The sequence below is a fragment of the Arvicanthis niloticus genome, chromosome 18, assembly GCF_011762505.2.
Source record: "Arvicanthis niloticus isolate mArvNil1 chromosome 18, mArvNil1.pat.X, whole genome shotgun sequence".
Lineage (NCBI taxonomy): Eukaryota > Metazoa > Chordata > Mammalia > Rodentia > Muridae > Arvicanthis > Arvicanthis niloticus.
Window position 1 is genome coordinate 49,495,597 of NC_047675.1, and position 24,902 is coordinate 49,520,498.

Here is a 24,902-nt window from a genome sequence, read left to right on the forward strand (position 1 = left end):
CTGGCCTGGGAAGGAGTGGGATTCTGTTTTTGGGGAGAGTCCTTTCCCCTTCTTTTCCCTTTAGATAGGTCCCCCTGAACCTGGACCTACTTTTACACTGCCACAAACCTCCGCAGAAGAGAAAGGAGACGGTTAAAAGAGAAATATAAGTTAATGTGTTGGTAAAATCTCCGTGCACAATTAACAATGTTTCAGAGTCTGAGCAGCCTCTGGGAACACCAGCAGAGGCTCACTTCCTCCGGGACCCAGGCTGCCGAGATACAGAGACCTCTCACACCACAAGGCTGTTCTAGTTTCCCCACAAATTTTCCTGGTAAGCACAGAAAGACCTCTCTGGGTTTTGTCTTCCTTTTGCCACTAAATAGGATCCTTTCCCAGGTCACATTTCTCACAAAACACAAAAAAATACAGCTTTAGAGGAAAGCTTTAAAAAAAAAAAAAAAAAAAAAAAAAAGGTTCCTCAGGTGCAGCAGTGAGAGGGAGGAAGTGTAGCACAGAAGTCCAACCTGTAACTGACTGGAAACAACTGAGATAATTCACAACCTTCTGGCCAGTCAAAAGCCACCCCCCCACACCCTTTTTTCCTGCCACCAGAGTAGGTTTCCAGAGTAGGTTTCTGAGATATCTATGTCCAGTTTCTCTTAATACACAGGTGAGCACCGTGCCAGTGACTTCCTCCTGGCCTCTTACTGGTGTGGCAACCACCGGTCTTCTGAATGCTTTAATCAGAAGCAGCTGGAGCCATTAGAGCAGCTGAAGGCCAAGCAATGAGGGGTGCATGCTTCAATCCCAGCAGGAGAAGACCAAGATACAAGGTTGATGCCAGTTCAAGGCCCAGTTCAAGGCCCGTCTGGACTGTATAGTAAGTTTGAGGCCAGCCTCTGCTATAAAGTAAGACCTTGTATCAAAAATAAAACCAATAGTAACAAAAAGAAAGCAAAGAAAGATGCACCTGAGCCCAGACGGAACTAGATACAAAATAGTTTTTCAAAATTAGGGCTCTTGGAGTATTTCAGCCCAGAGGTCCCATACTCATCTGCTACAAGGATCAACAACAGTTGGAAACAAGGCAGCTCTATGCAGCAGCAGCCTGAGGTCTTTTCAGAGACCTCTCTCACCCAGCAATGCAGGTTTGGTTTTGTTTGTTTTTTAACACAGGGTCTATGTACCCAGCCCTGGCTGCCCTGGCTACCCTGGCACTCACTATGTAGACCATGTTGGCCTTGAACTCACAGATATCCACTTGCCTCTGCCTCTCCAGTGCTGGGATAAAGGCATGAGCCACCATACCCAGATGAAATCAGGATTCTTGACTGCACAGCAGAAAATAATTTCAGAACAAGTCAGTATGAAGCAAAGTTGGAGTTTATTAAGAAAATGGAGGCCTGGAGAGATGGCTCAGTGGTTAAGAGCACTTGATGCTTCTGCAAAGGACCAGGGTTTGGTTCCCAGCGCCCACATCAGGTGGCTCACAGCCTTCTGTAAGTCCAGTTCCAGGGGATCTGATGCCCTCTTCTGGCCTTCAAGGTCACTTGCATGCATGTGATGCACACATATGTATTCAGGCCCACACATATACACATAAAATTGTAAAAGAATTAATTTTTTAAAAGGCGTGTTTAATTTTCTCTTACATAGGTATTTGACTGCATAGGTGCCTACGAACCATGTGCATATGGAGGCCAGAAGAGGACGTTGGGTTCCCCTGGGACTGGAGTTACAAAAGGTTGTTAGCTGTTGTGTGAATGCTGGGAATTGAATTGCATCCTCTGGAAAAGTAGCCAGTGTTCTTGATAGCTAAGCCATCTCTCCAGCTCTCCTACATTTTAATAAAGATTTAATCACAGGAGAAAGACAAAGAAAAGAACATAGTGTCTTAGTTAGGGTTTCTATTGCTGTGAAGAGACACCATGACCGTTTATAAAAGACAACATTTAATTGGGGCTGACTTACAGTTTCTGGGGTCTCACCAATTATCATCACGGTAAGAAGCCTGGTGCCATGCAGGTCGATGTGGTGCTGGAGAAGCTGAGAGTTCTGCATCTGGATCCACAAGGAGAGACATTATGCTACACTGTACAGGAGCACAGGAGACCTCAAAGCCCACCCCCCAATGACACACTTCCTTCAACAAGACCACACCCACTCCAACAAGGCCATATCTTTTTATAGTTCCATTCCCTATGGACCAAGCATTCAAACACGTGAGTCTGTGAGGGCCACACCTATTCAAACCACCACAATTCTGTGAGGGGGTGTTCTCAAAAGAGAAAGTCCTGGCTGAAGATGGGGCTCAGCTGGTAAAGTGAGCATACGTAAAACCTAAACTCAGTCCACAGAGCTGCAGACACCTGGCATGGTGGTGCAAAGCTCTGATCTCAGCATTCAGGCAGAAGCAGGAAAGTCAGAAGTTCAAGGTCAGCTTTACCTTCGTAACAAGTTGGAGACCAGCCTGAGTTACATGAGACCCTGTCCCCTTAAAAATAAAAAGAGAGAGAGGGGGGCAGCTTCCAGTGTCTTAACAATAGTATATGCATCATTTTGGTTTTATTTTGTTAATTTTTTTACATTTATTTATTGAGTATAAACATGCATCACAGGTGCTTACTATTTAGTGTGTGTGTGTGTGTGTGTGTGTGTGTGCGTGCATGAGTGCATGAGTAAGTGTTGGGGTCAGAGGATAAATCTTCTATCACGTGGTTCCAAGTCATCCTGCTTGGCAGCAAGTACTTTACTCACTGCCTGTCCTGGGTGTGTGTCACACACACACACACACACACACACACACACACACACACACACACACGGTTCAATGGGTCACTAATTGTCACTGATTAAGAAAATGCCCCAGCAGCTTGCCTATAGGACAATTTTATGAACAAATTCTCAATTGTGGTGATTTTTTTTCTCAGATACCAGCTTGTGTCAAGTTGAGAAAAATAGCAGCCAGCACAGGGTCTCGCATGGGTCAAGCTAGCCTCAAACTTACTATACAGCTAAGTCTGGCTACTTCCACTCTCAGCACTCCTGCCTCCGTTTCTTGAGGGATGGGATTATAAACGTGCCTCCATGCTTGGTGGTTTTATGGCTCCCTTTTTTCTTTATAAAAGTGAGATCATAGAGTTGTTTCTGAGGTACACTGGATAGGATGAGAGGCCAAGAGAAAAACACAGGTCACAAGGGTCAAAAGATTCTTTACCAGATTAAGTCACGAAAGACTAAGAAATATCTTTTCTTTCTTTTTATTTATTGTTTGTTTGTTTATGAAACAAAGTCTCACAATGCAGCCTTGGCTTGCCTAGAACTCAGTATGTAGCCTAAATTGGCCTCAAACTCAGCTCTGCGTCACCCTGCCTTCTGAGATCCGGAGTTAAAGGCCTGTGCCACCATGCCCAAATAAGACATGTGTTTTGAATGTAATCTTGTTTGTGAGCAACTCAGAATATTACAGATTTGCAGCTGGGAAAGAAACGAAGCTGAGCTCAAAGGTTGCACACTCTCAGGCCTTCCAGTGGAGTTCCTTGCTATTTTAACTAACTAACTTCCTTCCTTTCTTTCTTTCTTTCTTTCTTTCTTTCTTTCTTTCTTTCTTTCTTTCTTTCCCCTTTGTTTTTTTGAGACAGAGTTTCTCTGTGTAGCCCTGGCTGTCTTGGAACTCACTCTGGATATAAGCCTCACACTCACAGAGATCCACCTGCCTCTGCCTCCCCAGTGCTGGGATCAAAGGTGTGGGCCACACTGCTGGGCTACTTTAACATCCTTATATGAAATATCTCTATATTAAATGAATTATGCAGGCAGTCATTCTTGTTATTTACTTATTTTTGAGTTGAGTCTCTCTATTATCTTTGTTTTTCCCCCTTGCTGTGTAGCCCAGGTAGGTCTCCAACTTGAAACAATCCTGCCTATGTCTCCGGAATGCTGGGATTATAGGCAAGGAACACCATGCCGGGCGAGCTCAACAGCAAACTTTGCATGCTGTGCCAGCAAGAGACTTCAACAAGATTCCAGGATGGGGGGAGGAGGTCCTTTCCCTCTCCACATCCGCTTAATTTTCTGTCACAAAACACAGAATGAAATATTGGGGCAGGCAGCACCGAGGCAGAAGGAATGTCGACCCGTGGTAGAGACCGGTAGCCTTTCCACAGACCAGGCCTCTGCTGCTGAGAAGAAGGCAGGATCTTAGGCCCTGGTTTGCTCAGGTGAGCCAATTTCCCGATCCCAATTTGCCTTTCAATAAATGTCCCGACCCTTTTCCTTGGAGGAAGGAGTAGGTTCTGACCTGTATTGTTTCATAAACCGAACACACCTTCGAAATTAGCCTGCAGTCAGGGCCAAGCATTGTCCACTAAAGTGGTGAGCAGGAGAATTCTGGTCACCAAACACACCTGCCTGGGCTTGAGCTTGGCTTCCTGCTAGTGAACCCTCTTTCTGTCACAACGAGCCCTCAGAGCGGGCTCCTGCCCACCCTAGCCTGGGTAAGTCACACTTAAGGAAGGTTGAGTCTGTACTGCTAAGCCATCTGGGAGGACCTACCGCGCGCAGGGCCCCCGCCCTCCCTCCTTCCTGGTCCCCTCCTTCATCCTCCCTCGCCTTCGCCTCCTCCTTGGAGTGGGAGCCGCTAACCATTTCTCTCGCCCTCCCTCCTCCCCTTCCCCAGCCCCGCTCCTCCTTCCTCCTGCGACCCCGCCCCTCCCCCTTGCGCCGGGCTCCTTCGCCGGGCGGCGGTGCGCAGGCGCGGAGCCGAGTCCCGCTGGGCCGCAGCCGGTGGCCGGCTCGCCGTGGGCCCGTACCCGGCTCTCCACGCTCGGTTCCTCTCGCTCTGCGGAGACTGGAGGACGGACCCCGCGGAGCTGTGGCGGCAGAATGGCGCAGACCGCCATGTCCGAGACTTACGGTAAGACGCGCGGGTTTGCGTACGTGTGTAGAGGGGCAGGCCTTGGGGTCCCAGAATGTTGGGGGCTGGGGTCATGGTCTCCAGAGCCCGTGTCTAGAATATCGAGATACCCTGCAAACCTCGCGGTGTCTGGGGCCAGGCGGAGATACTGAGAATCTTGGGTTGTTTAGGGTCGGGTTGGGATCCTGAGAATCAGGGTGTTGGGGCCAGGTGGAGATACTGAGAATCCTGAAGTGTCAGCGGCTGGAATCCTGAGATTCTTGGGGTGTCAAGGTCGAGCTAGAACTTGAGAATGTCGGGGTGTTTCAGGCTGGGCTGGAATCTTGAGGATCTAGGGGTGTCAGGCGCTGGGCTGGAGTCTCCGGCCAGCAGGTGCCTCCAGCTGTGCAGAGCCGCTGTGGCCCTCTCTCTCTACCAAGGGCCCTCCTGCTTTGACCCTGGTTTCACCCGACATTTTCCTCCTCGGATTATTTCAATCGCTCGGGGTTGGAGGAGCCAATTTGTGGTCGATTCTGCCCCTCCTCACTGCAGCACCAACCGCAGGGATGAAGGCTGGGGCCACGCCTGCATTCAGTGTCTCTGGGGGCTTGGCTGTGGGCCTCTCAAGGGTTGGAATTCCTTTCTTTGCATTGAGATTATAATGAGGTTTAAGTGGATGAATGCACCTCTTTTCTGGAGACCCCTGGCCTTCTATCTTTCCTTCCCTTCCTCCCTCCAGCATATGGTTGCATTATATTATATTTATAAATACAAATATATGGTCCTCTTATGACCAGGGGTCTTGGATATGGAGCCGTTTTTTTTGTTTGTTTGTTTGTTTTGTTTTTTTGTTTTTCCCATCTTTTTTACTCCTGCAGCACCCAGCCATTCTCAGTGCACGTGCTGGGTGCTGCCCCTCCCCCAGTCGAAGTAAGAATAAACATCCACTACCATGCATTGTTGGCCCTTGCCTGCCAGTTGCTGAGACTTGAAACTTTGATTTGGTGTGTGCTGGTCCCAGGGAGGGACTCCCAACGGAAAAGCATGGTGATCTGTTAGGTTATCCCAATATGTGCCCCCTGCTTCCTTCCTGCCACAGGGTGGGGCCAGGGGCCAGCCAGGAAGACTCTACTCATTGTAAGAGTGCCATGGAAACTTCCCCAAGAGTTTGCCATCCAGCGAGGAAGAGATTTTTAATTCAGCTGTGACCTTAATGGATGAACAATTAAAAACCAGGCAGCAGCTCTGAAGGACTCAGCATGGCTGTGTGAGAAGGGGCTGACCTAGATGGGTCAGAGGGGGGCAAGTGGACAGGCAGACCTGGGGTTTAGATCTGGGAGTGTGGTTTAAGAAGGTGAGGACACAGTTGAAGAGCTTTGGAGGTTTGGACTTTGAGAGGGTGGGACCCTGGAAGGAGTGTCATAAGGCACACAGCAGCCTGGTCCACTGTCTCTCAGCACCAGCATGGACTCTTCCTGTGGCAGTGAGACATAATGCCTGTCCCTGTAAACTTAAGGCACTACCCAGGGAGTGAGTGACTGGCTTTGTCAGGGCCACAGGTGGCCTACACATGCCTCTGTGTGGTGTGGTTCGGTAGGCTGAGAGCCATAGTAAGAAGTGTCTCTAGCAAAATACACTCTGTAGCTGATTCTCCTGTTCCTGGGAGGAGTAGAGTCCTCAAAGAAAGCCTCCTGGGGTCAGGCCAAGTGAGGCAGGAGGGGACAGCATAGGAGGCAGCATTGTTCCTTGGTTCTCTCAGGAAATGGTAGGTATAAGGCAGACACCACTGCACACCCCTCTGCTTCACCTCAGATAGAGTTAATTAGTGTTTGCTCACCAGAGATTAAACTCTGATCATGAAGCTGTGACTGTTAGTATTGTTTCAGGGGCTGGAAGTAAAACTCAGCGGCAGATTGCTTCTCTAGCAAGACGCCAGGGCCACACACAAAATGTGTGTGTCTGTTTATTCATTTATTTATTTGTATTTTATGTGCACTGGTGTTTTGCCTGCATGTATGCTTGTGTGAGGGTGATCTTGGAGTCACAGACAGTTGTGAACTGCCATGTGGGTGCCTGGGAATTGAACCCAGGTCCTTGGGAAGAGCAGTCAATGCTCTTAACCACTGAGCCATCTCTGCAGCCCTGTGTATGTTTATCTTTTCCCTTATTTCAAGGTATTTTTCCAAATATGCCTTTAGGTTTTTTGTTTGTTTGTTTTGAGACAGGTTCTTTCTCTATAGTTCTGGATGGCTTAGCATTCACTGTAGCCCAGGTTGGCCTCACACATATAGCAATACCCCTGCCTCTGCCACCTGAGTCCTAGGTTTATAGACATGCGTCCCCATTTCCAGGATTTTTGCTTTTTAACTAAGTCTGAATCTAATATTTGCTTTCAATGGAGGAGACATAAGTGTGTGTGTATATATATATTAATATATAATATGTTATATATTATTAAGTGGAAGTTTATCTTTAGAAAGAGGTACAACTGGTCTCTCAGGCTGCCATCATAAAAGAAAAGAAAAGTCACCCAAAGCCAAGACAAAGGCTGTCACAGTCCCTTATCATTGGCTGTGTTTACAAAGTATTGTTCCCCAAATTAAAGCAACCGGGTCCTCTCCCTCCGGATGTTTGCCTTTTGGCTGGCAGAGGAATGTTTGCCTAACCTTTAAGCTCCTTGTGTTGGGGCTGGTTTTCTTTCTTCTGTGAAAGAGAGGCTCTGCGCAGCTTGGTGCAAGTTGAAAATTAGGAGGTAGTGCTTCTGGCTCCTGTTAATGAGCCTCTCATGGCTGGACATTGGCTGGACAGTGGCCGCCACACCTCACACTCACTGAATGATGCCGAGCACTTCCTTGACCCGAAGCCCCTAACTCCATGATCACTGCTTTAGGTCACGTAATACCATAATGCAAATCGGAAGGTTAGACAGGAAGGCTTCTGGTTGAAATGTACAGTGGTTACCCTGGTCTACTTGGTTAGACTGAGACTCCTAGGATATTAGTAAAGCAGACCCAGGTATCCCTGTGGTGAGTTTCTAGAGGTGTGTGTTTGGGGTGGGGGGGAGCTCCATACTAACCCCTTGAAAGAGTCATGATCTGATGTTATTATTGACAACCTGTCTCTTCTTGTATGCCCTTTGCTCTGCTTCCTGGCCTCTATTCCCATCTTCCCAGCCCCTGGGCTGACCCCTGTGAAACAAAGCAAAGCAAATCCTCCCTCTGGCCTCTTGGTCCCAGCAAACAACGTGACACTGAACCCTCAACCTGAGCCCCCCTTGTCTGAAGGGAGGAAGGTTCTCCTAGTTATTGTTAGAGATTCAGCACCCTGTATTCAGTGAACACTAGCTGGCCCACCCCAGTGTCAGCAGCCCGAGACCCGAGAGCTTGAAAGCTATCCTTAAGTAATTCCAGACACCAAATGGCTGGTCACAGAAATCGCTAAGCAGCGTGTGCAGTGGGAAAACGCCAGGGAACTTTTTTTTAAAACTTCAAGTGCTAGAAAAGACTGGCATCGAGGAAGAATTTGAGACAGGTGTCTACGCACTATGATTTACGAGTCCTGTGTGAACGGACAGAAGAAGTCCGTTTGTGTTGCTGGCCCCATGGTTGCTTCTTTCATAGTATATGCAGCATAGAATATTTCACCTAGTAAAGAACGCACAGCACTCTGGTGTCTGACATGCAGTGCTGAGATCATCAGAGTGTTTTCTGCCAACTACTCATCCTTACTTGTGTGTCAAAGTCACACTTAAATCCTAACCTGTGTGTGTGCCCTTCCTTGGAATAAAATCTTTGCTGGTATCTACTGAAGGTAGAGTCGTGCTGGAGTAGTGTGTCTCAAACTCAGGGACTGTGCCCTGATGAGACCAGGGAAGCAGGGCCACAGACACACCCAAGGAGAGTGGGTTGTGGCAGTGAGCCTCAGGTTAGAGAAATCCAGTCCCCAGACAGGGTACCCCAGCACAGCTGGCAACCACTAGGAAGAGGAATAGGCAGGAAGCATCCTTCCCTGAGCCTGCAGGAGCTCTATTCCTGCCACACCTCGCTAGGCCTCTGGTACTCTCAGACAGCAAATGTCTGCCATGTTAAGCCAGCTGACTTAGGGCACTTTGAGATGCAAACCCCTGGAAGCTAACTCACAGGACATAGACATCATAAGATGATTCCTGAACAGAGGCAGGCGGATTTCTGAGTTCGAGGCCAGCCTGGTCTACAGAGTGAGTTCTAGGACAGCCAGGACTACACAGAGAAACCCTGTCTCGAAAAACCTAAAAAAAAAAAAAAAATGATTCCTGAAGACACGTAGGCTTGATAAGGCAATTTGGATTGACAAGGATATCCCAAATTAAAAAAAAAAAAAAAAAATGTTTTTTTTCAAAAGCCCTTCATTAATAAGGTAAAATTAATTTTCTGTTAGAAGAATCACCTAATTGCCTTAAGTCACAACTGATAACACATTTAAACAGTTCAAGCAGACAACAGAAAAAAAAAACATTTATTCGATTCAATAATTTTATTTTTATTTATTTTTTGTGTGTGTTTGGTTTTTGGCTTTTTCAAAACAGGGTTTCTCTGTGTAGCCCCAGCTGTCCTTGAACTCATTCTGTAGACCAGGTTGGCCTTGAACACACATAGATCTGCCTGTCTGTACATCCAGAGTGCTGGGGTTAAAGGAGTGAGCCACCACGACTGGTGATACAGTACATTTTTTGATTGTCAAAGTTGTATTTTTCTTTTTTACATTCACTGAAAACCAGTGAGCATTCAAGGAGCAGGGCTGGGGCTGAGGTGGGAGGAACATCCCTGATCCCAGCATTTAGGAGGTAGAAACAGAAGAATCAGAAGCTGAAAGTCATGCTTTGCAGGGTGCGTGCATGTGTGTGTGCGCGCGCATGCGCGCGCGCGCGCGTGTGTGTGTGTGTGTGTGTGTGTGTGTGTGTGTGTGTGTGTGTGTGTGCATGCATGTGTGAGCGTGTGTGAATATGCCACCTGTATGGGTGTCCACAAGTCCAAAAGAGGTCATCTGATCTCCTGTATCTAGAGTTACAGGCAGTTGTAAGCTGGGTGCTGGTTTGAACTCCGGTTCTCTGAAAGGGCAGGAAGTCTTCTTAACTATTGAGCCATCTCTCCAACCCTGAACGTTTCTTCGAAATGAGAGGGAGAAAAAAAAAAAAAACGTATTTTGTTTCTGGAATTTCTTCTCTGAAGCTGTTCTAGGGGGTGTGGTCAAACTGAGCTCGTATGTTTTGATCATTGTCAGTAATTCTAGGAGAGCATTGCCCAGTTAAAGTGGTTTGTTGGAAGCTTCTGCAAGCTTGAGTCCTGGCCTACGCCTTAACCCCCGTTGCTGTGACGGAATTTCTGAGATGAGACAATTTTGTTTGTTTTTTAAGATTTATTTTTCTGGGTGTATGTGAGCTCAAACGACTGCACCACATCCCCTGGAACTGCAGTTACAGGGGATCGTGAGCTGGGGTGAAGCCAGAACCCACCCCAGTGTTCCTGTTCTTCCATTTCACTGGTGGACTGTTTTCTTTGCATTTGAAGGATGTGTCACACTTGGTGACTGCAACTGTGCAGTAAAGTATAAAATGACACAAGACACATATTACAGGGTAGAACTGGGTGTCGTGGGGCCATGCCAATAACCCCTACACTTCTAAAGTAGAGTAGTAACCTGGGCTACATGAAACCCTGTTTTTAAAAGAGATAAAAAGAAAAGGAACCACATTATACCACAGAGCATAAGGAAAGGAAGCACTGTATACTTACACAGTGTTTGTTTGTCTGTTTTGGTTTGGTTTTTTGTTGTTGTTGTTTTTTGTTTTGTTTTTGTTTTTTTTTTGAAGCTTGTCTAAGGGTTCTAAGGAGCCAGGTGTATTGGCACAGCCTTTAATCATAGAACTGCCAGGGCAGAAGCAAGCAGATCCAGCCTGATCTTCGTGGAGACTCCAGGCCAGCCAGGACTTCAAAGGGAGACCTTGTTTCAAAAGCAGGAGTTCCAAAGGTGGTCTATGTTGTGAAAGACTGGGTCAATACAAACTGGTGTGTGACGACGACGGTAAATTTGGCGTGGACTGCTGCTCCACAACAAGTCCTGCCTCCACCGCCGTGTAACAGCACTCACTGGCTGAGTTTTATGGCTGTTTCGGCTTCCTCTGTCTGGTTTTGTTTTTGTTTGTTGTTGTTGTTTTGTTGTTTTGAGACAGGGTTTCACACTGGAGAAATGGCTCCGTGGTTAAGGATACTTGCTGTCTTCCAGAGGACCCAAGTTCAATTCCCAGAACCCAGATCAGGTAGCTCACCACCCCCTGTAAGTCCGGCTCCAGGGGACCCAACAGATCTGGCCTCTGCAGGCACCTGCATTCATGTGCATAAACCACGCCACTAAAACACACACACACACACACACACACACACACACACACACACACGTGATTTAAAAAAGAAAAAGACAGGGTTTCATGTTCCCCAGGCAGGCCTCAAATTTGCTTTGTAGCCCAGGTTAGACCTGATCCTTCTGCCTCCACCTCCTGAAACAGATTACAAGACTGAGCCAGCACACCTGGCTCCATCTCCTCAGGTGCAGTCTGCTTTCCATTTCGGCCTTATGGAGTCAGTGATATTAGATGGAGAAAAAGACACTATTCATAAAGTGCTAATAAATTATGAATGGGAGGTCTATTTTAGAGAGATGTTTATCATTTTCTTTTCAAACATAAATTTTTAATCATGCAGAAAAGCAAGTGGAGGTTTAAAAACAAAGCATCTTGTCATAGCCAGCTGTATATGTATGTAGAGATGTATGTAGAGGGTGCGTTCAGCAGCCCCTCTGGCTTCCGTGTGCCTGCCACAGCGGTCGCTGGATGCTCAGGAAGGAAACACAGGTCTGAGCACAGTCCATGGGTCCTTCTGCTCTCGCTTACGATCAAAGCAAAACCTTCTTTCAATATTAGAAAGTAAACTCTCGCCTTTGGGAACAGAGGGTCCAGATGACCTGTCTCGGTCCTCTGTGCAATCCAGGGACAGCCAACCAAAACAGGCTTTGATGTGAATCCATTTGAGAAACAATGATTTCAGTCTCGGAGAAGATGAAACAAAAAGCCAAAGTAAATAGACACTTGACAGGGAGGCCTGGTTTTATTATTTTGTTTGTGACAGAAATCAGACAGTCCCACTGTGGTAGTGGAAACGGAACTCTTATAAAACCTGTTCTGTAGATCGAGTTTCCTGGACCGACAAGATCACGTGGATACCTCATGTAGCCTGAAAATAGGCAAAACAAGTCTCCCTGCCGAGGACACAGATCTGGAGCCAAGCGTGGGAGGACCTGGTTCTGCAGCTGCCAGCTTCAGGGGTGCTCCTGGAGAGAATGTGAGGGTCAGATGGGGGTGGGGCAGCCAGAGAAGTAACTAACGGGGTGTCAAGCACGGCCTCGGGGACCGATCCAGGTGCTGTAGAGCACATTTGTGCACAGGACACAACTCAGAACTCCTCTGGAGGACTCCCAGTGGAGAGCCCCAGTGCATTCAGATGTCTGGCTTCATTGTTACTGTTTGCAGAATGACTCCCTTTGTCCTGGCTCATGACTAACTACCTGATAGCCTCTCGTTCACCTTGGTCTCCAAGGCCCTACATAGGCAGGAATGACCTTCAACTTCTGATGCTCCTGCCGCCACCCTCTGAGTGGGAGATCATAGGTGTGCACCACCACACCCAGTTTATGAACACTAGGTATCAAACCCGGTACTTTGTGTACCTCAGGCAGGCTTGCTACAGTCATAAAAACATTGCAAATGTTCTGGTCCATTTCTCAGGAGCACAGTTCCTGCTCCTTAGTTACACGTGCTTATGGACAGACTGTTTCCAGTTGTTGCCAGCCTCAGCTGCCAGGTCTGATTGAAACTCTTCTGACACTAATGATGGTCCCCAGCCCACTGCTACACTGGGGACTTTCCCAACCCAAGAAGCAGGTATGTGCCTTAGTGGTTAGCCTTATCCACAGATGGAAGTGAAACCATATACTTCATGCTCCGTGTACTGATGCCCAGCACTCAGACCCACTATGAGGAGGGCCTAGGTCCCACATGCAGCTGGAGATGAGCAAGAGGCTAGCCTTCATCACCCCTCTGATGGGACCAGATCCTGTTGACTTACCGTGAGCCATATGGAACAAAATCTGTCTGTGGATCCAGGGCTGACTAGGCTAAAAGGTAGGAGTGCACAGTGGTACCTCAGACCTAGGAGACCTCTAGGGCAGGGTCACTGTCCATCTGTACAGTGTACCGTTCAGAGGACCCATGCTTCCTGTGCGAGCCCACGGTGGTCAGATCACAAAACTCATCACAATAGGTCAGCCTTTCAAAGACAATGAGACCTCAAGTCCCTGCCCTCAGTGCGTCAAAGCTGGTCCCCATGAGCCAGCCCCCCACATAAAGGAAGAGCTGAGAGCCAGCTGACTGTTGAGCACGCTTACCTGCCCTTCCAGTCTGTCAAACCACATCAGGAGGGCCCTTTGAATCAGCCACCAATCAAGTCAGCTGCTCACACTGGGTGGGGTCACCCACACCAGTGACCCCAGTACTTGGGAAGCAGAGGCAGAACGCCAGGCTGCACAGTAAGACCCAGTCTAAAAAGGGAAAGCTGTTTGGCTCTCTCTCTCTGTCTCTCCTTGAAATGAAATATTCTGAAAATCATCTTGACAGATTATTTGCCCTTGTTTCTTTACAGAGTTTGCCAGGCTTCATCTTTCCGTTAACCTAGTCAACCTCAACAGTGTAGTCTTCAATATACTTAAAGTTTGTTCCCAATTAAGGGCGTCTGTCCTAATGGGACATCCTTATCTTTAGCTCACTGTGTCCTGCACTGGTGGTGACCTCTCATTCTGGGCTGCCTTTCCCTCAGGGGGGCACCAGAGTGCGTTTTCTGAAATACGCATGCCCTTCATGTTGAGCCCTGCCAGCTCTTTAGGCTGTTGTCATCTGCAGACATTTGGGCTAGCTGTCATCAGGGTCATCTGCTGGCCATCTTGCTTTGTCCTCAGTTCCTGACTGACCTGGTGCCTGATGCATCTGTACAGAGGACTGGCTAATACCTCAGCCTCACACCTCTGCAGCGTCACTTCTGGTCACCTTCCCTTCTGCTTCAGGTATTCAATTCTCTGGCTGTACCCTGGGCACCTTCTGTATCCATCCTGAGGTAAAAGTTTCTGACTCTCCAATAAGCCATGGATTGCGCCCTTCTCAGATACCCCCGCCTTTCACCCCCAGCTCCAGTGTCTGCATTTACTGCCTCTGCTTCTCTGTTGCTAGGATATATGCTTTGCAGCGTCCCAGCCCAGTCTTCTACCAGATCTGCTGCTCTAAGACAACGAGCTTTGTAGGGGGAAGTGGTCAGGATTCTGCCCCACCTCAAGGGCACAGATTTCACCAGGGGCCTTTCATGCTCAAACCGTGTGAGAGATGCTCCCCGTGGCCTCAACCTTGTTGGCTCACAGGATTTTCCAGCTGGATCTGCCATTCGGTGTCTCAAAATAGATTCTCCCCGAATCCTTCGACATCCCTTCCATTGGTCTTCACATCACAAACTCTAAGCATGAAAGCAAGGAACCCCCAAATCTTTCATCCTGCCTATCCAAAGCCAATTGCCTCTTGGACCAGGAAGAGGGACCTGGAGGGTGTGCAGTTCAAGGGCCTCCATCCCACTATGGCCTGCAGAAATCTCAACCTCAAAGTGGCAACTTGAAGAGAAAACTAAGAAGGCATTGTAGAACTTGTGTTCAAAGCTCTTCCTTGTGAGGGTGGCAGCATGTGAGTGTGGATGTCCTGGAAGGGGGCCACCATGTTTGTGTCTCCTTACCATTGGCAGACTGCAGGTAGTGAACACACACACACACACACACACACACACACACACACGGTGGCATTCTCTCATCATGGGGGTTTGACATCCAGTTTCAGATCAGTTTTATCTTAACAGCCGGTTCCACGATGAGCTCAGAAAAAATAGTAGGATTCCATGATAGAGAATGGAGCCATGATCGGAGTCTGAGAGCAGGACCAGAGTTAAAGCCAAATGTGGCCAGAGCCGGAGATGCTGCACGGACTGAGGCTCTGTTGGCCAACCAAGCCTGAGGTCATGGCACTGGCTGCCGAGCACAGTGTGCAACACTGGTTTGTCATTTTGACTTGTCCCCTACTGCATACCCTGTTCTGTGCCTTAGCTCACAGTCCTGCTGTGGGTCTCTGGGGTCTGGGGCGGAGGCAGGGCATCGAGGGTCACGTCCTCTGGCTGCTGTGACTTTTTCTGCTCTGTAATGCCTCCGTGGAAGGGTGGCTCTGTCTACCCACTGCTGCTGATCACTTGGTAGCTTTCCCATGATCTCATCTGACATTTATCATATGGAAAGTTAAAAGCACACGGCATAAGGCCCCATTTTAGCATTTCTATTTTGGGATGCAGACTCTTCCCTGCCTTTGAGCTAATTTCTCCCTGAAGAAACCATTACCTGTGAGTGTAAGAACCATGGGATTTTTCAAGAGGATACGGGAAGGAAATACCCTAAGGATGGAAATTCATTCCACCATGATTTGGGAGGAAACAGAGCTCTGCCTCTGCCTCTGCCTCTGCCTCTGCCTCTGCCTCTGCCTCTGCCTCTGCCTCTGCCTCTGCCTCTGCCTCTGCCTCTGCCTCTGCCTCTGCCTCTGCCTCTGCCTCTGCCTCTGCCTCTTTCTCTCTCTCTCTCTCTCTCTCTCTCTCTCTCTCTCTCTCTCTCTCTCACACACACACACTCCAGCTATGTAATAAATATTCATAAACTAAAATTTCCCAGCTCAGAACCCCTGTGCTGTTCCTTCCACAGCCCCTTGCCACAATAGCAAACTTCCCCCTCTGCTCTCTGTCTCCTTTCTGTTGACTGGCTGGTGGATGGGTGGGTGGGGGGATGTTGCTTCGTGTGTTGTTATTGTTGGGTTAGGGTCTCACAGATCCCTGGTTAGCTTTTAAATCCTTAAATAGCTGAAACGACCTTAAATTCCTGATTCTGCTACATCCAGCTCCAAGTGCTGGTTGTGGTCCCACACTGTTCTCTCTACAGCTTCTTGGTCATTGCTTCAGTACAGCATCATATGCTGCACGGTGTCACTGTCATACACTGCATGGTGTCATTGTCGGATGTACAGTGTCATTATCAGCCATTGCTATCTCAGAACCCTTGCCTTCCTTTGTACCTACCTTCTGCTTTTAATGTGTATGAGTCCCTTGCCTGCAGATCCAGATGTGCAGCACATGTGTGCAGTACCCGTGGAGGCCAGAAGAGGGCATCGGATTCCCCGGAAGGTTGTTACCTGCCTTATGAGATCTAGGAACTGAACACTGGTCCTCTGCAAAAGTAGCAACTGCTCTTAACCGCCTGGCCGTCTCTCTAGGTCCCATTTCTCATTAGCTAATTCTGCAATCGTGTCAGGAAGAGCCGTCATTCTCCTAAAGCAGCCATGTGTAGTTAGAGCCCAGGAGAAGGAAGGCCTGTCCCACTTGCTCTTAGCGATGCTGTCAGATTCTGAAGACTTCTGGCTTTTGAAGGAAGAAGAACACGGGCAGGCGGCCGCACCCATCGCTCTGCCCTTGCAGCAGTTTACTTGGTTGCTGCTGCTGTTTATTTATTATCATTGTGTGTTTGTACATGGGGGGAGGGACACATAATGTGTTTCTGAGTTCACACCTTTTCCTGGGCTCTGGCCCTCAAGCGTAGACAGGAAGCACCTTTCTCTGCTGAGCCACCATGCTGCCCCTTGTTTTGAAGCTGGTTATCACACTGTAGCCCAGGCTAGCCTTGAACTCTTAGTGACCCTCTTACCTCTGCCTCCCAAGTACTGGGAGCCCAGGTGTGAATTGTCACACCCAGCTGATTCCTTTAATGTTAGTGTTATAAAGCCCCCAGTCACTACTTTGGTGCTGACCCCTCTTTTGCAGATGTTAGGTTTCCCTTGGTCCTCCTCGTCTTTCGGGATCCCCCAGTGTGTTTGTTTTGTTGCTGTTTTGTGTGTGTGTGTGTGTGTGTGTGTGTGTGTGCGTGTGTGTGTGCATGTGTGTGTGAGTGAGTGTGTGCGTGTGTGTGAATGTGTGAGTGTGTGAGTGTGTGTGTTTAAGTGTGTGTGTTTGAGTGTGTGTGTTTGTGTGTGTGTGTGAGTGTGTGCATGTGTGTACATGTGTGTGTGTGAGTGTGTATCGCTCTATTGCCTGCTGGTAATGTTCCACTCATCCCCATCCCATTCACCCTCTCTTCACCATGTCTGTCTGTCCCCCAATCTGCCGTTGAGTACTGGTTTTGTTGTTTTTTCAGCACTGGGGACAGAACCCGGGTCCCTGTCCACTGCAGGCACATGCCTATCAAGGCCTAGTCCTTGATACATGCCCAGCCCTCTTCTCTCACTTTTTATTATGAAACAAACTTAAGTTGTCCAGGCTGGATTTGAACTTGTGATTCTCTTGCCTCATCCCTCTCAAGTAGCTGTGTGGAAAGCCTAGAGCACCAGGTGCTGTGAGAACTTATGCTTAATGGCTGTCATTTATCTTCCTAGGCCATCTAGACTATTCCATCCATTCCCTCAGGCCTCCTGTTCCTTCATTTTTAACTCTATTTTCATGTTATCCACGGTCCTGATGGCCTCTTACCAGGCTGCTCGTTGGCAGGTCCTGAAGGCAGGGTCTGCACAAGGTGAGGCACTGAGGTACACCCCAACCCCAGTGCCCCTGTTCTCTGTGTGAGCTCCAGGAACCTCACAGCAGTGGTCATCTTATGTCACTTGTAATGTCCTCAGGAGGGGTTTTGTAGTTTTTGGTTGTAAACTTATCTTCAGAGGGCTGTATGTGTTTTAGCAGGGACGACCTCTGTGTCTCTAGTCAGGGTGTCCTTCTGAAGCACTCTGCATTGCTTTCTGGGGTTTTTATTGTTGACTTCCTGACTCAGGCTTTATTGTCTGGAATGATTACAGTATTGGCTCATAATTCATTTTCCAAGGGCACTGTTCCCATCCTCCTGAGAGGAGTGAGTGGGTTTTTCCGGTTGTCCGAGTACCCCAGACCCCACCCCCACCACCCCAAGGCTGCACCTGCACCGTTTTAGCCAGGCAGTGTTAACTCCTGCTTTCCTAAACGCTCTACCATTCTTGGACATTTGGCCAAAGTGATTTCAAACAAAATGCTTTGTTTATAGTCTCTTGTCTCTCCGAGTGTCGTGTTTTTGCATAGAGCTTATGCGTCTTTCCCGTCCTTTCTCCGTCATGCACTGATATGTCATCCTCTGGACAGGCGTGGCAGTGGTACAGTCGGTAGTTTATGGAGGATAGTTCAACAAATCTGAGCCAAAGTCCATGGTCAGCTACGTGAGTCCAAGGTCCAGAATTGGGATTATGTCCTGGGAGCAGTCTTTGCTGTCACAGTGACTCTGTTCCCCCTGCCTGCATCTCACCAGCCTCTGTTCCTTCTCCCACCATCCAACTCAAGGCAACAAGAAACCCAACATTTGATTTTTTTTTTTTAATGTTCTTTTTACGTCTTATAAACTTTATTTCCTAACAGAAGAGACTACTGAACCAGGTTGAGACATTCCTAGTCCCTTAGCCTGGAAATCGTAACCACCTTACCTTCAGTTTCTTGGGGGTGAAAAAGCTGTTTGGTGAGAATGATTAGGCTTGGTTTTCCTTGGTTTTCCTTGTGGATGGGGTACACACACTCTCTCCTCCCTCCCTCCCCGCTTCCTCCAGGAGAACCCAAGTGTGATTCCTCCAAAGCTATGTAAAAGCTGAGTATAGTAGTGTGAACACATCTGGATCCCGGTGTTCCTACATGGAGATGGGAGGTGGAGACAGGAGGGGGACTCACCAGCTCCCAAGCTGGCTAGCCTGGCACACGCTGTGTTAGATTTAAAACAAAAACAAAAACCCTGTCTTAAAAAAAAACAAAATGCAAGAGCCAGCACTGAGATAGTCCTTTGACCTCCAGAAGTATGTCATGGCACAAACATATCTGCATTCATACACATCACATATTTCATAGGTATAATGTAAAGGCTGAAATTTTGTATATAGATTTCAGTGGTGTTAAAATACAGTTACATAGCGAACCGCCGGTGGCTCGGCCCTTAAGGCTCCCGCCCGCAGAGGGTGCCCCGTCTCTTGGTGCGCCGGTTCGAGTCCCGCCGTCTCTCCCGAGTCCCGCCGTCTCTCCCGTCTCCCGCGTCATCTCGTGGGAAAAAAAAAAATACAGTTACATTTCTTAATACAGTGGTGACTACCACACATCTCTAGAACTCTTGTGTTTCCAAACTAAAGCTCATGCCATGAAATGAAGTTCTCATTTCTACCCCAGCCAGGCCCTGGCAACCCTCACTCCACTTTCCAGCTACTGTAAAGGGCTCACATAAATAGAATCATCAGTATTAGTGACTGGTTTATGTCACTAATGTCCTTAAAGGTCATTTGGTATAGCCAAGTATTAGAAATGCTTTCCTTCTTAAGGCAAAGTTCCATTTCATTCTATGGACATGTTCATTTTATGGACACACTGCATGGACACATTGTATAGACACATTGTACAGACACACTGACACACTGTATAGACACACTGACACACTGCATAGACACACTGTATAGACACAGTGACACACTGTATAGACACACTGACACACTGCATGGACACACTGTATAGACACACTGCATGGACATGCTGCATAGACACACTGCATGGACACATTGTACGGACACACTATAGACACACTGACACTGCATGGACACATTGTATAGACACACTGCACGAACACATTGGACACATTGCATAGACACTGACACACTGTATAGACACACTGCATGGACACACTGAATAGACACAGTGACACACTGCATGGACACATTGTATAGACACATTGTACAGACATAACATATTCATTTATATTTTTCCACTGATAGACACTTGCATTGCTTCTGTTTTATTACTGTGAGCAATGCTGGTATGAACATGAATATTTAAAGCTTAATTATTTTTATTTTATGTGTGCTTTCCCTGTGGGTATGTAAGTGCACATTGTGTGTGCATCTGATGCCTCAGAGGCCAGATGAGGATGCTGGATTCCCTGGAACTGGAGTTATGGATGGCTTTAAACTGCCATGTGCATGCTGGGAAACAAACCTAGGTTCTCTGTGAACACAGCCAGTGCTCTTAACCAGTAAGTCATTCCTCAGCCCTTATTAGAACTTGTTTTTGAACCAGAATTGAAGTTTATTAAAAGATACTTTAATATATACTGTATTCATAATTATTAAAAGAGAAACACTCAGGAAGAAAGAAGAGCGGAGTCTCCATGTCATGCTTTAAAGACATACGGTGAGAAGCTGAAGTTGGTGGTATTTAAATGCAGGCACAATTCTAATGCACTGTCCCAGGATTTTGGAGACCAAATAAACTTAATCTCTGAATGATGGTTATAATTCCAGAAACTGGTGGCAGGGCCATGTCAAAAACTAGCAGCTGTCTCAGCTTAATGGGGGAGAGCAGAAGTGGCCAGGGTCATCAGCACGTGGTCCCATCTGGAAGAGGATGCTGTCCAGAGAGGAGTACAGAGCAGTACTGGGCAGGGTGGGGCTTGCAGCAGATAAGGTTCCTTCTGGAACAAGGAGCCAATGGTGTGCAGCTCCCAGCCATGCAGGACTAGAATTCTTACTAGAGAATGCAATTGTTTGGGCGAGGAGGTAAGTGCCTTTAATCCTGCGTCTTATGTGGACAGGCAGATCTCTGAGTTGAGCCAACCTGCTCTACAGAGCAAGGTCCAGGCTAGCTAGAACTACATGGTAAGATTCAGTATCAAAAACAGACAGCAAGCTAGCTAGCACGTCTTTAATCTCAGCACTTGAGAGGTGGAGGCAGGCAGATCGTTGGGAGTTTGAGGCCAGCCTGGTCTACATAGTTTGAGATCCTGTCTTAGAGGAGTGGGGGGATGGATCGATAGAGGGAGGGAGCAGTTGAGGTGCTGGAGATGTTGGCACACTTGTAAAGTATACTTAGAAGGCAGAGGCAGGAGACAAGAGTTCAAGGCCAGCCTCTGCTACACTGAAAGTTTTCAACCCTGATTTTATGAAGCTACTTCATAGCGATCAAGAAATTCCATCTTGGAAATCTCTTATTCCAGTCCTGTAAAAGGAATACCCCAGGGGCTGGAGATGTCTCAGAGTAGTGGTTCTCAACCTGTGGGTCTCTACCCTTTTGGGGGTCATTTGACACTTTCATGGGGTCACATATCAGATATTTACATTACTATTCATGACAGTAGCAAAATCATAGTTATAACGTGGCAATGAAAGTAACTTTATGGTTGGGGTTCCCCACGACAGGAGGAACTGTGTAATAGGGTTGCAGCACCAGGAAGGCTGAGAACCACTGTCTCGGAGCTTAAGAGCACTGGCTGCTCTTGGAGAGGGCTCAGGTTTGATTTCCAGCTTTACATAGCAGCTCACAACCATCTGTAACTCAAGTTCCAGAGGGATTGGGTGCCTTCTTCTGACTTCTACAGGTACCACACACACACATAATGCATAGACATTCAGGCAGACCACTACACATTAATGAATACTTTTTTTTTTTTTAAGGAATATCCCAAGCTAAATGACCCTGTCTGCACTGAGTCAGACAGACATGCAGCCTGAACTTGGCCTCGGCTGCTTTCCAGGAACCACAGACAAGGGATGAGAAGTGACACACAGCCACGTGTCTGGGAACTTACATGTAAATGTGTAGACAAGGAAGAAGCAGGCTTCTGTCTATAGGCTGATTCCGATTGCAGCTGAGAATGCATGTTTGTAGTGGCTAGCAGGGACCAGTTTTCTTCATTGTCACAGTTAAAATGTTTAACCGTCACACTTCTGAAGAAGTTGTTGAAGGAACAGTTTGAAGAAGCTCTGAGCTTATCAGAAACACTCGGAGTGGAATGGGTAGATAAGAAAAGGCGGCCTTGCGTTTCCACAGAAGACTCGGTTACCTCTTGTATCGTATCAGCATGTTATGAGCACATAGTTATGAGCACAGTCTAAGAATGTGTTCACAGCTCCCTTTAAACTTACTTCTTATTCTTTTCTTTGCCTTTCAGATTTCTTGTTTAAATTCTTGGTCATCGGAAATGCGGGAACTGGCAAATCTTGCTTGCTTCATCAGTTCATTGAAAAGAAATGTAAGTAACGCCAGACATCTTAGCAGCACACGTGAACACCCGCACGCACGTGCTTCTAGGGGAGCTGGGTGCCAGCACACAGCGCGGACATGCTTGTGGGAGAGCTGAGCTTTCAGCGGGGAGACCATAGTTTCAAAGGACTTCACTTTTTTAAAAAAATGTATATGCATTGGTGTTTTGCCTGCATGTTTGCCTCTGTGAGGGTTTCAGATCCCTGGAACTGGAGTTACAGAGAGTTGTGAGCTGCTGTGTGGGGGGTGCTGGGAATTGTTCCAGGGTCCTCTGGAAGAGCAGCCAGTGTCCTTGACCTCTGACCCATCTCTCTAGCCCTGGGACTTCTCTCTTAGAATTTTATTATTTGGAAATTTCATACAAGCATATTTTGATCATCTCTTCCATTTCCTTATCTTTTCTCCCTCTAGAACCCTCTTCCTAACACACCCCATCCTCTAGAACCTCCCCCCAGAACCCTCTTCCCAACACACCCCAGCTTCTAGAACCCCCCCCAACCCTCTTCCTAACACACCCTCAGCCTCTAGAACCTCCCCCCAGAACCCTCTTCCTAACACACCCCCACCCTTACCTTCCTGCCATATCCCTGACTTTGATTAAGGTTGCTTGCGTTTGTGTGTGGGGTCATTTACAGGATCATAGGCACAGGCAGCTTACCAGTGGCCACACCCCTGGATTTAAACAACTCCCCCTCCCTTAGCAGCCTGTAACTGCTCATGTCTCCTCAGCTGGTGGGGCCTTGCCTGATGAGCCCCTCAGCCTTCTATGCTGGGATGTTGATGGGCTCCATTTTGTGCCGGTCTCACACAGGCGACTGGCACCCGTGCTGTGAGCTCGTGAGTGCGGTGGCCACATCACGTCCAGACGTGTGCGTGTGCCGTTCATGGCTCTCCTCCCCGTCCACTGACTCTTGACATCTTTCCCTGCCCCCACTCCCCCACCGACCCTTCTCTGTGAGCCACGCTCAGCTCTTACTGTCAGCACTGAGCAGCTGTGAGTCTGCATTAACTTCCGTCAGCTCCAAAAGGAAAATCCTCTGACCAAGGCTGAGAACAGCCCTGACCTGAGGGAACAAATGTAAATTTAGAAGGAGATTTGACACCACGTCCATTAGCGACACAACCTAGTAGGTTCTCTAAGCCCCGTAAGCTCTTCTGCGTGGGCTCTTGACCAGGATTGCAGAACCATTATGAATTTTCTCCCGTGGGGCAGCCCTCAAATCCAGTCTGAGTGGTTAGTTACTCCTGTAACGGTCATGTTAACTATTGTACCAGTGGGCACATCCTGCCTGGTGGGTCAGCATCGTAGCACGCGGGCTCTACTGCTGGGTAACAGTTCTTTTAAGCAGCACTTCAAGGTTGTGGATTCGGCTCCGTTTTTTAAATACAAGGTCATGTTCTGTAGCCTTGGCTGTCCTGAAACTCACTACATTAACCAGAATGGCCCTGAACTAAGAGATTCACCCAACTTGTCTGCCTTCTGAGTGCTAGGATTAAAGGTTTTTGCTACCATGTCAAGATAGTTTGTATTCCTAAACCTTTACATGTTGGAGTTTTAATTAAGTTAGTGTTTCAATTCAGTAGCAGCTCAGTGTATACTGGTTTCTCACCCTAAGAGATGACAGGATGCTGAGCCCAGCAAAGGGTTCTCCAATAAGGACCCTGTTTCCTGGCAGAGTAGCCAGATATACATCAGAGAGCAATTGCGTGAGTTATAGCCTTCAGTTGCCCTAGGTGCCTTTAGGGCATCTGAGGCCCTTTTGTCCCCTATCCTGGTCTGCAGGTCAGGAAGAAGAATGGAGATGACCCAGGTAGTGAGAATGTCTGTTACAGAGGACGCTGGACCACAGCCTCACGTGCTTACCTGACTAGTAGCATTTAGGGAAGGGAGATCTGATCTTTCTTCCATACTGTTTAAGACCGTGGAAGCCTGTAAGTTCAAAAGGCTCTTAGAATAAGTGAAACTGTGGTCATGGTGTGAGAAACTGTGGAGAATGACCTGCTTGTATAGGGCAGTCAGAGGCAGGCTCAACACAGAACTGCCTTAATAAGGAGGGGAACCCCTCAGGTTGGGGGAGGGAAAGAGTACAGAGCATCTTGGCAGAGAATGAAAGACATTTCTGGAATTTATTCTGTCAGGTCAAATCAAGAGTTTGTCAGCTCCTGTGCCCCACATGGGCTGTAGCATGGCTTACCAACAGAGCATCCTCTGAACCTTCACTTATGCTTGATTTTTGGAAATGGATCATCTCTCATCCTTTAGCTCTCTAGCTGGCCAGGAACTCAGTACATAGCCAAGGTGGCATCAGACTCACGCCAATATTCTTGCCTCCACCCCCAGCTGCTGGGATTGTGGGCATGAACCAACAGATGGCATCCTTCCCGTGGTCACAGTGCCTGCCCATGGTCCTCTCAGACTTGTCACCACACTGTGCTGCTCCATCTCTGAGAAGAGTTAAACAGCCAGGCAGGTTGTGCATCCATTCCTGCCTATCCCCAGAGCCTCAGAAGCGCACTGATCTTAGTGGGTCACAACAGCATGTCTCCACCTGAGCCCCCCGTTGTTTGCTGGGGATGGGGGGTGGCTGGCCTACCTAATCACATACTTGAATCTTTCTGGCACAGGCTGGATTATCTGTCCAACCTCTTAAAGGTTTGTTTTTATTTATTTTTATTTATATGAGTACATTGTAGCTGTCTTCAGACACACCAGAAGAGGGCATCAGATCCCATTACAGATGGTTGTGAGTCACCATGTGGTTGCTGGGAATTGAACTCGGGACCTCTGGAAGTGCAGTCAG

General features: G+C 47.8%; 1 protein-coding gene across 1 annotated transcript in view; it reads left to right on the forward strand.

Annotated features, from left to right (window-relative positions):
- Positions 1 to 4,696: 4,696 nt before the first annotated feature.
- Rab4a (RAB4A, member RAS oncogene family) overlaps positions 4,697 to 24,902 on the forward strand; it is a 28,961-nt gene continuing 8,755 nt past the window's right edge. The window contains exons 1-2 of the mRNA XM_034523064.2: positions 4,697 to 4,897; positions 22,010 to 22,090. Coding sequence (XP_034378955.1) covers positions 4,867 to 4,897; positions 22,010 to 22,090 — 112 coding nt within the window. The 5' untranslated portion in view covers positions 4,697 to 4,866. The remainder of the gene's footprint in view (positions 4,898 to 22,009; positions 22,091 to 24,902) is intronic.